General features: G+C 45.8%; 1 protein-coding gene across 1 annotated transcript in view; it reads right to left on the bottom strand.

Moving 5' to 3' along the window:
- SRS2 (P-loop containing nucleoside triphosphate hydrolases superfamily protein) overlaps window positions 1-14,138 on the bottom strand; it is a 111,790-nt gene that overhangs the window by 60,199 nt on the left and 37,453 nt on the right. The window contains exons 15-16 of the mRNA XM_087385702.1: window positions 9,736-9,802; window positions 1,654-1,704 (exon numbers count right to left, since the gene is read on the bottom strand). Of these exons, the coding sequence (XP_087241828.1) occupies window positions 1,654-1,704; window positions 9,736-9,802 (118 nt within the window). The remainder of the gene's footprint in view (window positions 1-1,653; window positions 1,705-9,735; window positions 9,803-14,138) is intronic.

Below are 14,138 nucleotides of genomic sequence, written 5' to 3'. Positions count from 1 at the left end.
TTGAAGAACCTTTTCAAGAGTGAAGTTAAAGATGCCATTAGAGAATGTGGAAAATGGAAAAGTCCGGGTTGGCCTTTGCTCGCCTAGAATGCATGGGGGATTGAATATTCTAAATATTCACATGCATATTCTCGCTCACAAGGGGAAAATGATGCTGCAGTTTATGCAGGATCAGCAACCATAGAATCTTATGATGCAGTATTTGATTTCACACTTGTCTTCTACAACTTTTGGTCATTGGCAACCTACACATTGGGATTTTCTTATGGGTCACATTGATGGAAAAGTAAATGGTTGCCCTTATGTTTCTCGAATGCTTTCTCATTGAAAGCACATTCTCCCCCATCTGAAATGGAAAGGCAGGTTTACTCTTGCAAGCAACTCGCTCAAGGCCCAAAGCATTTATTGGTCAAAGGTGTTCCTACCTCCATTGGCACTGCAAGAGCCTAGGCGCTCCTATTTTCTTTCTTCTAAAGGGATACATACTATGGATGATGTGTTGGATGATGGTGATCTCTTTTCCTTAAGCGACCCAAAAGTATGCATTGGGGCTGCATTATAGGCCTCTATGGCATATATTATCTTGCATGCCTCATGATTTTCGGTCAGTTCCTTGTCTTGAGATCTCTGACCGTCTCAATAATTGGGTGCTTCAATCAAATGATACTATGCGACTTGCATTGCCATTGGCAAATATCATGATTGCATTTTACAATGCATTTCTACCTTCTCCTTGGGTTGCTCCACATGCCAATCATATTTGGTCCATGGCCGGTTCCACTCCCTGGTGGAGGAAAAGATTGCAGCATATTTGGGCTTCAAAGCTTCTACTACAGCAAAAAGTTTTCTTCTAGCGGGTTTTGCTTGGGGTGCTTCCCGTTGGACAGCTTCTAGCTCGTCGTCATATTGGTCCTGCCACTTGCCGACATTGTTTGTCTTTGCGAGACTCTATGCCTCATCTGTTCTGGCATTGCCCTCTATCTAGGGATTTCTTACTTCTCTAGCAGCTAAGGCTTCAGGCTTATTTTCCGAGTGCTTACTTAAGCAAGCTTATTTGGCTTTCATCCTCAGAGGCAGGGAGATGATTTGTTCTTTTATTGGGTTCGCTACTGAGCACTCTCGACCCTATGGAAGGATCTCAATCATCAAGCCTTCAGTGATCCCCTCATTGTCATATATCACTACTTCCACGCTTCTCTCCAGCAATCATTTTATGATTGTCTTCAGGTGCATGGGAACTTTCCTTCCTTCGTGTCATATAATGAGATCTTTTAATTTTGTAACTAGCTGTAGGACTGCTTTTTTAATATACTGACAAATGGATCTCACCCAAAAAAAATGTGTGTGTGTCTCTGTGTGTGCAGCTATGATGGGTCCATTCTTCTCAATGAGAAGTTCTTTCACTAAAAATAAAGAGGGGGAGGGGGGGGGGGTGCGTGTGTGTGAGAGAGAGAGAGAGAGAGAGAGAGAGAGAGAGAGAGAGATGTATTCATCTTTTAATACATATGATGCTTTTCCATTTGCAAATGAAACTTTTCCTCTGCACATATTTTATAGCCCTTTATATGCATTGGTGGATGATGTATAATCTTGAAGAGAGCACAGTTTTAGGAACTCACAAATGCAGATATTCCTTGAAAATCCATTACTAACCTGGGGCAATAAGTTCACCACGGCACTAACCAAAGTTGATAACGATTGCTCCTGCAAAAAGTGAAAAAGAAATTGTGATCTTGTCTTTATTGCTTAAAGCTATAAACCTGCAATTACGAAGAAGGGGGAAAATAACGCCAACTTAATCTTTTCTTATATGTTTGTTTAACACATAAGTTTCAGCACACATAAGACTCCAATGATTGCACTACAAATACATCAATGCACCCAATTTCTTCATTTCTCATCCACTGTATAAGTCAAGAGGCAAGTTGGTTGTGCCTTGTGCAATGCTTCATAAGCCTATCCTTCAAGTCTGTAAAGCTCTTGAAAAGTAAAACCCATCAACAATATCGTAATTGCCACTTCAACAACAAGAGATCTTGAAAACTTGAAGTTAGCTATAGAGTGAAAGCGTCCTTCTGAGAAAATCAGAAACCTTGCAACCAGGCAAATAAATTACACAGATGTGAAAGATGCCACAAGAGGAGGTGACCAGTGACGAGAAGGTGATGTTCATGGTTAGAGCTATAGAACATGCGAAGAAAGATTGAGGATGTACAACATCTCTTTAGAGACATATTGTTAATTCCAACTTAGCCTCAAAGAAGATAAATCCCTTAAATCAGTCAACATCAAGCTTTATCTACATGACAAGTGCTGCTACTCCCCGCTGCTCCTGCTGCCCTCCTTGCTGCCCCCTCCCTCCCCTCCTTGCTTCTCCTCCCTCCCCTCCCCCCTACCTTTTGCTCGCCCCGCCTCCCCCCCTACTCCCCTCCCTCACTGCTGCAGCCCCCCCCTGCACACTGCCTCCTCCCCGCGTGCTGCCTCTCCCCTCCCCTCCCTCCTACCTGCTGCTCCCCCCACCTCCCCCCCCGCTCCCCTCCCTCGCTGCTGCAGCCCCCCCCTGTGCGCTGCCTCCTCCCTGCGCGCTGCCTCTCCCCTCCCCTCCCTCCTACCTGCTGCTCCTCCCTCCCCTCCTTGCATCTTCTGCTCCCCCCGACTCCCCCCCCTACTCCCCTCCCTCGCTGCTGCAGCCCCCCCCTGCGTGCTGCCTCCTCCCCGTGCGCTGCCTCCCCTCCCCTCCCTCCTACCTGCTGCTCCCCCCCTCTCCTCCACTCCTTCTCTCCTCTATCCTCCCCTCCTCTCCTTCCCCCCCTCCCTCTCCTCCACTCCTCTTCTCCTCTATACTCCCCTCCTCTCCTCTCCCTCCTCTCCTCTTGCTGCCCCCCCTATCCTCTGCTCATCCTCTCTCTCCCTCCTTCCTTTCACTCTCTATCCTCATCTGGAGTACCCTACTCTCTGTTAGGGGTCTCCTGGGCTTCAAGAAAGCGGACGGAGTTCTTTCTTGTGTTTGAATCAGCCTTTTCCACCTCGATTGACGAATGGGTTCCCACTCAATCAATCCGTTACCGCCCACACCGGCCGCAAGAACCGTCACTTTTTCAAAAGACGAGCTACAGTAGTTGCAAAAGGATTTGGAGCATGAGTGTTCCACGACTCTCTTCGCACGTATCCATGGCTCCCACCCCTCCAGGTCACAAGCTAGAGATTGGATGCTTGCGGCACTTCCCCAGGAGCTCGCCCCCCACCTTAAGGATGTTCGTTTGTTGGGACGAGGTTTCTTTCAGGTGTGCCTAGATTCCCCAGATGTCACGAAAGACCTGCTACAGGCCGGGTTTCTATTTCTAGGCTACAAGAGGATTTTCTTGTTTCCCTTTCAACTGGACTTTACCCAGTCGAAGAGGACAAGCAGGGAGTTTCTGTTTTCATCAGGTTCCCTGGTCTCTCCTCAGTTTATCAGCGGCTTCTTTCAGTTATTGGCGAGAGGTTTGGTGTGGTAGCAAAGATCCCCCCTCTTCCTGGCGAGCCCTCTTCAGCTGCCGAGGCGGTCAGGATGGATGGGGTACCTAGGGTTAGGGTCATTGTGCAGGACCCTAATATTTCACATGACCACATGCTACAGCGACCGAATGGGTCCTTCTTTCGCCAAAGATTTGAGGTTGCAGGTCGGTAGGACCAGTGCAAGATTTGCAGATCCTCGAGGCACTTCGCCAGAGATTGCCCAAAGAAGAACAAGAGGCCCACAAAGCAACGAGCTCGTACTAGCTTACGACAGAGAGCAGGAGCAGGACCTACCGCTTCACAGGCACCGCCTCAGACACGGGCTCCCCCCCCTCCTAGGGCTACTCGAGTCCCTCCTGCACCCCGCACCACCTCTGGCCCACGGTGGGTTCCGGTCACGGTTAGGCCCTCTACTTCAGATCACACATCCACTGCTTCGGAGGCTACCCCCTAGGAGCCTCGGGAGGAGACTAGTGTTCAGGAGCCTTGTTCGACTCCAACCTAGGATCAAGCTGTAACTTCCTTAGCAGCCCAGGTTGTTGGCACCTCATCCGCAGCACTTCTTGATCAGGACTCAATACAGGTGCCTCCCTCTGTGGATAGAGGGAAGGGGGTCTTACATTCTCTCCCTGCTTCGGTAGGAATCCTTCGTACCCCCTCCCCAGGACTGGCTCAGCGAAACTCCTTTTCCACTCTGGAGGACCTCTCTGACCTCCCAGATGATGGTTTTGTACCTTCCACTTTCGGAGAGCCAGCTATCGGCATCCCTTTTGAGAGATCTTTCTCTCTCTCACTTGTGGACTTTCCTCCCCTTGGACCTCGTGTGTATGGCAGGAGGCCAACTCCGATGGAGGGTTCTTTTTCTGCCACCAGGACAGGTAAGGTATTCCAACCCGCTTCCTCCCGCCGATGAGGATAGCCAGTTGGAATATACAGGGATTGGGCGGGATCCCTCATCGCCGTCGTAGACAACTGATCAAGAATCAGCTCCATCCAGGTGTTTCAGGTAGTTCCCTAGACATGCTTTTTCTTCAGGAACACAAACTGGATGTCAGAGATTGCTCCAAGTCAGGTAAGCTGCTTTCTGGCTGAACTTTTTGGCTTCCTGCCTTGGGAACCGGAGGAGGTACATGCATTTTAGTTTCAGATTCTATTCTCCCTCTGATCATTGGACACGGTACCATAACCCCCTCTAGGGCCCAGTGGGTTTTACTTCTGATTGACGGACGTAAGGTTGGTTTCGTCAACCTCTATGCTCCGAACAACAGAGGGGACCGTGTTCTATTTTGGAAAGAGTTGCTCTCGTGGGCTGACATTGCAGATTCGTGGATTATTGGAGGTGACTTCAACATGGTTGAGGCACCTTCTGATAAGCAAGGAGGCAGAGAAGGTGGTATTCATTCCCTCGAGAGAGCAACTTGGGATGCCTTCTTGTTCAGATTCAGTAACAGAGATGTTTGGTCAGATGATGCATTGCATGTTCAGTCTCAGTCACTTCTGTTTTCATGGTCAAACCATAGGGTGTAGATGCCTATCCATGCCCGTATTGACAGATTCTATGTGGATGACTGGGCTCTTGATAGAGGGGGGACAGTTTGCATTGCACCTGGTGTTTCCACTTCCGACCATTTTCCGGTTGTTTTATCCATCTCAGAGCCCCATCTGAGAGAACGATCTCACAGTATCAAGATCCTCGATGCCTTATACATGGATGAGACCCTCACAAAGGCAGTCTTGGAGATCTGGGTTTCTCACATGCAGGGGGGGGTGGCCGGTGGTTCACATGTGGCCACAGCACTTGCCAATATCAGCGACTTTTATCACTATGTTGCTAGTGCTCGGCGAGGTGAGATACTCACGCGAGAGATTGGTATCCGCCGGCAGTTGGCAGCCTTGTAGAGGGAGGAGCAGAAACCACCATCTGATGCTTGGGTACAAGAGCGCCTTGCTACAGCAAGGGCTCACTTGCAGACATTGCTTGATCAGAGAGCAGAGTATGCCTTCCATGCACGGGAGTCCTTTTGAATACAGATGGGAGGGAGAGTTAATAAACATTTTTTCTCAACACTTGGTCCTAGACATAGTAGAGAGAGTGTCAGGCAGCTTATTGACTCTGACGGCGTTTTGCAGTCTCATCCGGATACTGTCATGCAAGTTAGCGACAGCTTTCTATGCCTCCCTTCTTTCCACAGATCCTGACACACAGGCCAAAGATATGGCTAGAGATGAGATTTGGCAGAGATTACCTGTGTTGGTCACACCAGAGACGATATGCTCACTTGATGCACGCTTTACCAACACAGAGTTCAAGAGTGCTCTCTCCGCCCTTCATAAGGGCAAATGCCCTGGTTCCGATGGTCTTACTCCTTTTTTTACAACTTTTGGGATATGATAGGTGATGATATTACTTCAGCCTTGCAGGGCATTTGGGACTCGGGTGAGATGCCTGACTCACTGATCGAGGGACTCATACACCTTATCTCGAAAGGTGGCAACATGAATTTTGTATCCCATTGGAGACCCATCACTCTTTTGGGCACTCTGTACGAAATCCGGGCCAATGCGATCACCGGTTGCAGCCCCTTCTTCCAAACTTCATCCATGATACTCAGACAAGCTTTGTGCATGGCAAGAGCATATTTGATAATATTTTTTCCTTTTGGGAAGCCACAGAGTGGGCTATGCAGAGCGGACAGAGGCTGGCAGTTCTACTCCTGGATTTTGAGAAAGCCTATCACAGAGTAGATTGGGGTTTTCTTGAGGGCACTCTTCTACGGTTTGGATTTTCAGATGCATGGATTAGAGGGGTGGCCTCCCTTTACAGATCAGCCCACAGCCAAGTTTTGATTGGAGGGGTAAGGGGTGACAGGTTTCAGATTTCAAGATCAATTCGTCAGGGATGCCCTTTAGCCCCCTTCCTCTTTCTCTTTGTGACAAAAGCTATGAGTATCTTCCTTAGATCTCAGGCTGAGCTTTATGGGTTGAGATTGCCCTTGAGACAGGAGCAGGAGCTTCTTGACTATGAGTTGGCTGATGACACTGCTATTTTTATTGAGGCCTCTTCGCAATCACTTGATTCTTTCCGGACAGCCTTGGATATTTTTTGCTCAGCTACAAGGGCACACATTAATTGTCATAAATCCTTTGGCTTTTGGATCAGTGATGAGGACACTCCAGGCTAGGGATTTGACATTGGCTTTTCTTGGATTCAGAGGGATGTTCCTGTCAGATATTTGGGATGCCAGGTAGGTTTGGGCAAGATACCATCCTCGCTCTATGGACTTGCCACCACTATCCATCAAATCACATCACTTAACCAGCAGTGGCATATTGTTAGCCAATTTGTTAATATCCCTTCAACTCATCATATGAAGCAAAATGTGGTAGCCCATACTGCATGAACCAGCTCATTGCTCTCCATTCCATTGTGGTTGCAAACTGCTCCTTCTGGTGTTCTTGCTGGTGCCGGTCTAGATATTGCATCACTCAGCTAGTTAGACCGTCAAGAATTTTTTATGGAGTGGACTTGATGGCACGGCAGATGTTGCAGCAAGGGAGGCCTGGGAGACCATTATTCTCCCTACATGGGAAGGGGGCCTTAATATCATTGACCCGGACTTGCAGTGCAGGGCATTACTTTGTAAGGTGGTGGTGAGGGGACTCATGCCTGGGCAGGAACCTTGGAAGGGTTTCTTTTTTGGACGCATTCAAGCTTGCACACCTACCTTAGGAGATGATTGGGTGGACAGCCCTCGTTGGATTTTTACTTCCACCCCTCTCAGGTCTCCTGCCTCTCCTTTCATGACTGCCATCCTAAAAGCTTGGGGGAGCTTTAGGAACACTCTTCGAAGGGTTTCACCCTCTACCCTTGAAGAGATTGATAGGTAGCCGATCATTTGGAGCGATAGTATACTTGATGAGCATGGCAGACCTCTGGGCACTTCCCATTATATGCAATAGTCTGGATGGGAGAGAGGCCCCGCCCACACAGTAGGCACTTGGAAGGCTTTTATCAAGCTACCTGAGGATCAGAGGCTACAGTCCGTGAGTCACCTCAGAGGGGTAGCACGTAGGATTCAACAAATAGATGCAACCATCCCGGTGGAATGGACAGTTGAGATGCCTATTACTTCCACCACTTGGATGGGAGCTTTTTCGAGGACAGCAGTTCCTCTACAGGTGATCGTTCTTCGAGGTCTCGGGGAAGATGCTCTGGTCTTTGACGTTGGGGATGGAGGTATACTCTCTAGATCCACGAATGATATTCTTCTAGAGGTTGCCTTCAGCCTGTCAGGATTGCTAGTTTTGTGGACCATGGAGCAGGCTTGCAGTGGTACTTGGACCCCGACCCTCTACTCTTGGCCCTAGGATCCTGGAGGTTGTGGTTATATGGAGGAGCACCTATCAGGTGCTTGCAGTGGGACCCAGGAGAGTGGGAGTGGATAGATCATGGGCACCGAGAGAAGGGGATTCCCTTCTTTTGTTTCACGGTTGGTAATGCCAAGAGATTTCAGCTGAGCGATAGAGGTTGGGTTCCCTCCAGAGCCCCCCATTGGGATAGCTTCTTCATCACCGCAGATTTGCGTAGGAATTTCTGGAGGAGGCTATGGAAATCCCTCAAAAATAGAAAGATCACTCTTTTCTTTTGGCTTTCTATTAATGGAGAGATTGCAGTGAACCTGTGGATATCACGCTTTGGGGCTGATCCCACTTGCCCTCGTTGTCATTTTGCAGAGGAGTCAGTGCGACATTGCCTTTGGGACTGCAATCAAGCAAGGATTGTTTGGAAAGGAGTTGCTCGGATACTCAGCATTTTTCATACTTCCCCTTTCTTCATGACTTGGGGCTCGGTCGCATGGTTATCCCTTGCTGGGCCCCAGGTGTTTTATGAGGGTGAGCCTTCTTCTTGGGCACTCTCGATCCGCTGACAGGTGATAGAGCCCTGCTCTCTTCCGGAGGTACCACATATTCCTTTTAGAGCTTCACATGTTTCAATGGACACCTCTTGGGAGATTTTGGCTAGCATTTGCTCTTAGCACATTTGGAGAGCCAGATGCACAGAGGCCTTGGATGGCACCCAGATACACCCATCACAGGTGTTCACGGGTATTTGGATTGACACGGTTCACACTTTGATAGCCATATGGGCTAACATGCAAGGCCCTTCACGGGTGGCCTCTTCTAGGAGGACTCTATGTCTTCAAGTTTGGAGGGGTTCTCCCTTTTTCTCCAAGGTTGCTACCGGATTGAGATGGCACTATCAACCCCAATCCTTTCTTTTTGGCTCTTGAGCTTTTCATGCATTGCATGGTGTATCCCGTATTCCCGTATGGAGCTTGCTCTAACGGTTTTCTTTAATACTTAATAGAAGTCTCTTTTTTGGGGAAAAAAAAAAAAAGATAAATCCCTTCCCCCTTCTCTCTCTAAAAGAACCCCTCTTGCTATTCCTAATGTTTGTACCCAGCAATGATTTTTTTGGAGCTTTAATTGGGCTAGCAATACTACATTCAACAAGTTCAACCCCACTGGGCAAATCAAGTCTGTGCAACTCTAATAGAAACTTGTAGATCATCATTGATACAACGTCACTACTGCACACCTGCCTTGCAGGCCTACTTCCTCCTATACACTTGCTCTTCATATAACCATTGGGTTGCCTACAAGTCTCAAAGAACAGCCAAGAATGTTGCTTCTTTTTGCAGAAAACTCGACCGACATTGCAGCCTCTATGGTTGCCTTCAATTGTACATTTGGTTTCTTGTGGGATTTCCACACCTAGGCCCTGGAATACCTACATCATGCTTTTTCCCAACAACAAGCCCTACTCATCATACCATAATGGCCACCCAATGTCTCTCAAATCAAGGTGCACAATCGCAGGTATGCCTAGCTACTATGCCTTGGACCCTACCTAGAGCTTGGGTAACTTGCAAAATCTTGCAAAGTTATATGTTCAAATCTAGTCACACAAGCTTACAATCATTTTGCTCATTATACTTATTTTGAGCTTATATTTACAACTGCGTTAAGAATTCCAGCATTGTCTTTTGCATATTTCACATCATAAATAAGATGGCATAGAGCACTCTTCAATACTTCCTTTTCATGTAAAATCTGCTGCTTACCAACTTTCTTACATCTATTAAATGTGATGCGCGTACTATCCTTGCCATATATTTCTACATGCAAAACCTTTTCACTGAAGGACTCTACAACCAATAATGTGAAAAGGCTTACCTTGCGAGCAAGTTTGTTAACAGCATCTATCACTACAAGAACCTTTCGCCCACATGCAAGCTGACGCCTACAAAACCAAATAAAGAATTTAGACTTTCAATCACCCCACACCCGACTCCAAAATACACACACACACACACATTCTTTTTTAGTACAATTTATTTGTCACTACATAACAAAGAACAGTCCCAAAAAAAGGGACCACCAGCTATAACCATTAGCAAATGTCATTAAATTACAAGAGGGCAAGGTAATCCAGATCAGGTGTGATTTTTTGGCGAGCTTTTTGACGCGAGCTTCTTAGAGAAGTCAATAAAATTTGCGGCTTTTTTGACATCTTCCTCCCACACATACAAATCTTAGAGACACTTTATTGGTTTAAAGAAATTTTGACAAATATTGACATCTTTTTTTTTTTTTTTTAAACATAATCCTCAGTCCACCATTACCATCTCTAACACTTCTAAGCAGCGTATAATGCTTTTATAAACAAGGATTAATGTATGGATTAGCAACAAAATTCCCACTACATCATCTTTATCTCTTTAATGAGGATTTAGCACACCTTTAGTCCAACATGAGCACAATTGCATCATAAATCCGAGATGGGGGAATGAAGTAACATATTGGAGTAGGGAGAGGAGGTAGGGTAGGAAGGGAAGAGACCAATGGAGGACAGCAGCAAAGGAAACAACTAGAAAGTATGAAAGACATAATGAAACAGCATGAACCAAAAGAAAATACTGACATGCAGACCAAAGTACTTCTAGGCTTTCTTAGATTGAATGATTTGACAAGTAACAAGTACAAGCCTATATAGGATAGGCACACACTAGATTGCACAAATGTATATGGGATGGCTCCCAATATGACACGTGGCACTCACACATAAGACTCTACCAGAACTCCTACTAGAACACACTAAAACACCCTCAAGTTGACTTCATCTTCTCACACCCCTCCATGAGGGAAAGATGAGGGACTACTGGAATGGAGCCAAGAACAAAACATGACAATGACGGACTACTAATCAATGCACCCTATGTAACTCAGAGGCTAAAGTTTGAGCTGTAAGAGATTACAAAGATATGGTGTTGTAGGCATAAAGTCAACCCTATGGTTGACCAATAGTACTTAGGTACTATATATACCAAGTACTTGTATTGTTTCATTTGGACATTTCTATTGGAGCTTTCTTCTGTGTGTACTCTTGCTCACTTGTATTCACAACCTGTCTCCACTTTGTTCCTACATTTGGTATCAAAGCTCCAACAATCCAACAGCTGTTTTTTTATCTTTTGAGATCTAATTTCGACATTTTTCAAAATTTCTGAGCTGCCCGCATACAAACAAACCTGTCCCGTACCATTTTCAGGCGAGGACTTTTTTTTTGCTTTTTTGTCCGTACAATTGTACGAGCGTCTGGACATCTGAATGGATCTGTCCATACAGTTGCGCGAGAATGCTGGGAGTTTATACAACTTGTCGGAAGGTGATTTCGAGTAGCTTTCGACTGTTTTTCAGCGTTTTTGCTCAGATTTGGACTCTTTTCAGCTCCAACCTCTCCCGGGTGTGTTCCTGCAGCTCCAAGCGTCTCCATACTTCTCCAAGCTCTTCCCTACACGTGTATTGTACTCAGAAGTACTCCCGACAGCTTCATTCAACTCCAAATAACTCACTTCAGCTCCTTTGTCATCTCCAGCTTGCCCACACAATCAATGGACTGTTTTGTAGATGGTTCCGATCAAGGTGTGCTATCAGTAAGTGTCTTGAGCTGTGTATTTCGATTTGGGACTGTTTTTGCAGCCCATACTCTTGCACTCTCAGGTGCATTTGTAGATACTCTGCATTGTTGGGTGCATTTGCAGTTACTTTACAGTTGTGGATGCCTTTGAGCTCCGTTGGATGCATTTGAGCACTCATGGGTGTGCTATTTCAGATTTGGGTTGTGCATTTTCAGTTTGGGATTGCACTTTAGATTGCAGCAAAGTGCAATGATTGGTTTATGCCATTTTTGCAGTGATTGCATTGTGTAGTCAGTGGCATTTCAGAGCAGTCAGTCGTACTTTGCATTAGCAGCAAGCATTTGTTTGGGATTTGTAGGCACATTTGCAGCCAGTTGTACTTTTGGAACTTGCAGTTCTTTTTGCAGGTACATTTGCAACTTATGGGTATCCCATTTTGCATCATGTCGACTCTTTTCGACAGTTTTGGCAATTTGTCCGAGGGTGATAAGCTGGATGAACCAAACTATGCCTTGTGGTCATTCATGCTTAAGAACATCTTGGTTGGTAAGGGCTTGTGGGATATTGTTAGTGGGGATGAGGTGAGGCCAGCAGGCTCATCTACATCCAGCACAACTTCTTCGGGTCAGACTATAGACAGACAGGAAACTGCTACAGCCCCTCCTGCTAGTCCCATAGCATCGACGAAGTAGCAGAAGAAGTTTGACCGCCGCAGTGCCCAAGCGATGTTTTGATTGCCACTAATGTGAAGAGGCACATTATGACGACTATCAAGTCATGCAAGGATGCAAAGACAACATGGGAAAGATTGGCAAACATGTATCATGTTAAGAATGAGGCAAGGGCTATTGCCTTGACAAATCAGCTCAAGGATCTCGAGATACAAGAAGGCCAGGTCATCACTGATCATATTACCAGGATCATTGATCTACGTGATCAGCTCGAAAGTATTGATGAGAAAATAGAAGACAAGAAGCTCGTCTCTATTGCTCTCAATAGCTTAGCGACCTCATATGACACATTCATCACTTCATTGACCATTGTTCTCAGGGGCAACTTCACTCTCGTTCGATGAGTTAGTTAGGCTTTTGTTACAGGAAGATGAAAGGTGCTCAAATTTTGCCAAAGCCTCTAGTCAGGGTGAGTAAGCACTTGCCATGGGTGGAAAGGGCAAATTTCAGAAAAAGTTTGAGCCAAAACACAGCCATACAACCATAGTTGCCAGACGTTTGGAAACGCCACATTTGGAAACGTTTGCAAAGGTTTGGAAATTTTTCCAAACGTGTTTCGACCCGAAATTTGCCCCAAGGGTATATTTTACCAAAAAATATATGCCTACTATATAAATACACATTCCTAGGACCTAAAATGCATGATTTCATGCACTAATGGCACCCAAAACACTGAGGAACATAGAGCAACAATTATGAACTGGAATTGTGAACCCAAGAATTTGAAAAGCAACAATTATGAACTGGAAAGCAAGTTTGGTAACTACCAACAATGTGTAACATCATACATGTAACAAGATACTATACTTAACAAGTTACATATACACATGACAATATAGAACTTAGAAGGTTCAAGGTGAAACTTGAAAGCCTAAAAGCAATTTAGTAAAACATAATTCAAGTTTGAGACTTGAGTCAAAACAACTTACATAAAAGTTTGAAAACAAGCCAAACTCACATGCCCGTAGCTCAAGGCTAAAGCCATGAGTCATGGGTCATGAATTATTAAAGTTTTAATTTTGAAATATCAAGTTCAAGCATTGATAAAATGACCACAATAGTTATAGAACTTCAGAGTTTCAACTTGCTACTCACTAGACTCTAGAGGCTACACTTAAGCTACATCTACATTGAACATTCTATGATCTAAATCTAAGTCTATGTAGCTGCTAGGTCTGCACTCCATGATGCCTCAGGTGTCTGTAGCAATGTCTTCAACAGCCTCCTCGTCATCCACCTCGTCCTCCGATGAAGCCTCGCTTTCGCTGGAACCATCATCATCACTGCCATTAGGAGCTGCAGCCCCACTCCCTCCAACCCCACCTTCTGAAGTTGCAGCCCCAGGCTGTACCCTGCTGCGTGCTCTTGTGTGTGGGCCATGCTGCAATATCTCCTCGTACAACTGGGCATAGATGTCCAGCTCCTCTTGTGGAATGTCAGGTATAGTGGGGGCCTTGTCTATGTCCACTGTATTAGGATCAACCTACAAATGCAAGCTTCTGGAGGTGATTTTTGATGAAAAGTTAACTCAAGACTGATTACTCATTGCTGAAAATACAAAATTAAGAATATAACAAATTGCATGCAGCATACTACATACCTGCATTGGCTCTTTCAAGCCTTTAATCTAGAATCTGAATTCTGGTTCTAAGGCCTGACAAGTTATATCATAGGGCAGAAAATAAAGTTTGTAGCTGAAGGTTGGAGCCTAAGAGAGAAGATATTCCACACTTACCTTTCAGGGGATAATGTCCTGTTGTTGTTGATGCTTCTCCTAATTCTGTCCATGAATTCATACAACAAGCCCAAAGTTGAGCCCTCTCGATCTGTCAATCGAAGGACACAAAAAATCGGCTTCAAAGCAACCACAAGTGCAGCAGCATCATCCCAAAAGCTCTGTCCCATCACTATGCGTGTAAATGCAAGA

The sequence above is a fragment of the Dipteris shenzhenensis genome, chromosome 15 (genome assembly GCF_047967505.1).
Source record: "Dipteris shenzhenensis isolate YYH24624 ecotype China chromosome 15, Dip_SZ_1.0, whole genome shotgun sequence".
In the NCBI taxonomy this organism is placed as follows: domain Eukaryota; kingdom Viridiplantae; phylum Streptophyta; class Polypodiopsida; order Gleicheniales; family Dipteridaceae; genus Dipteris; species Dipteris shenzhenensis.
Note: the sequence above shows the minus strand (reverse complement) of the source record. Positions and strands in the feature narration are given on the sequence as shown.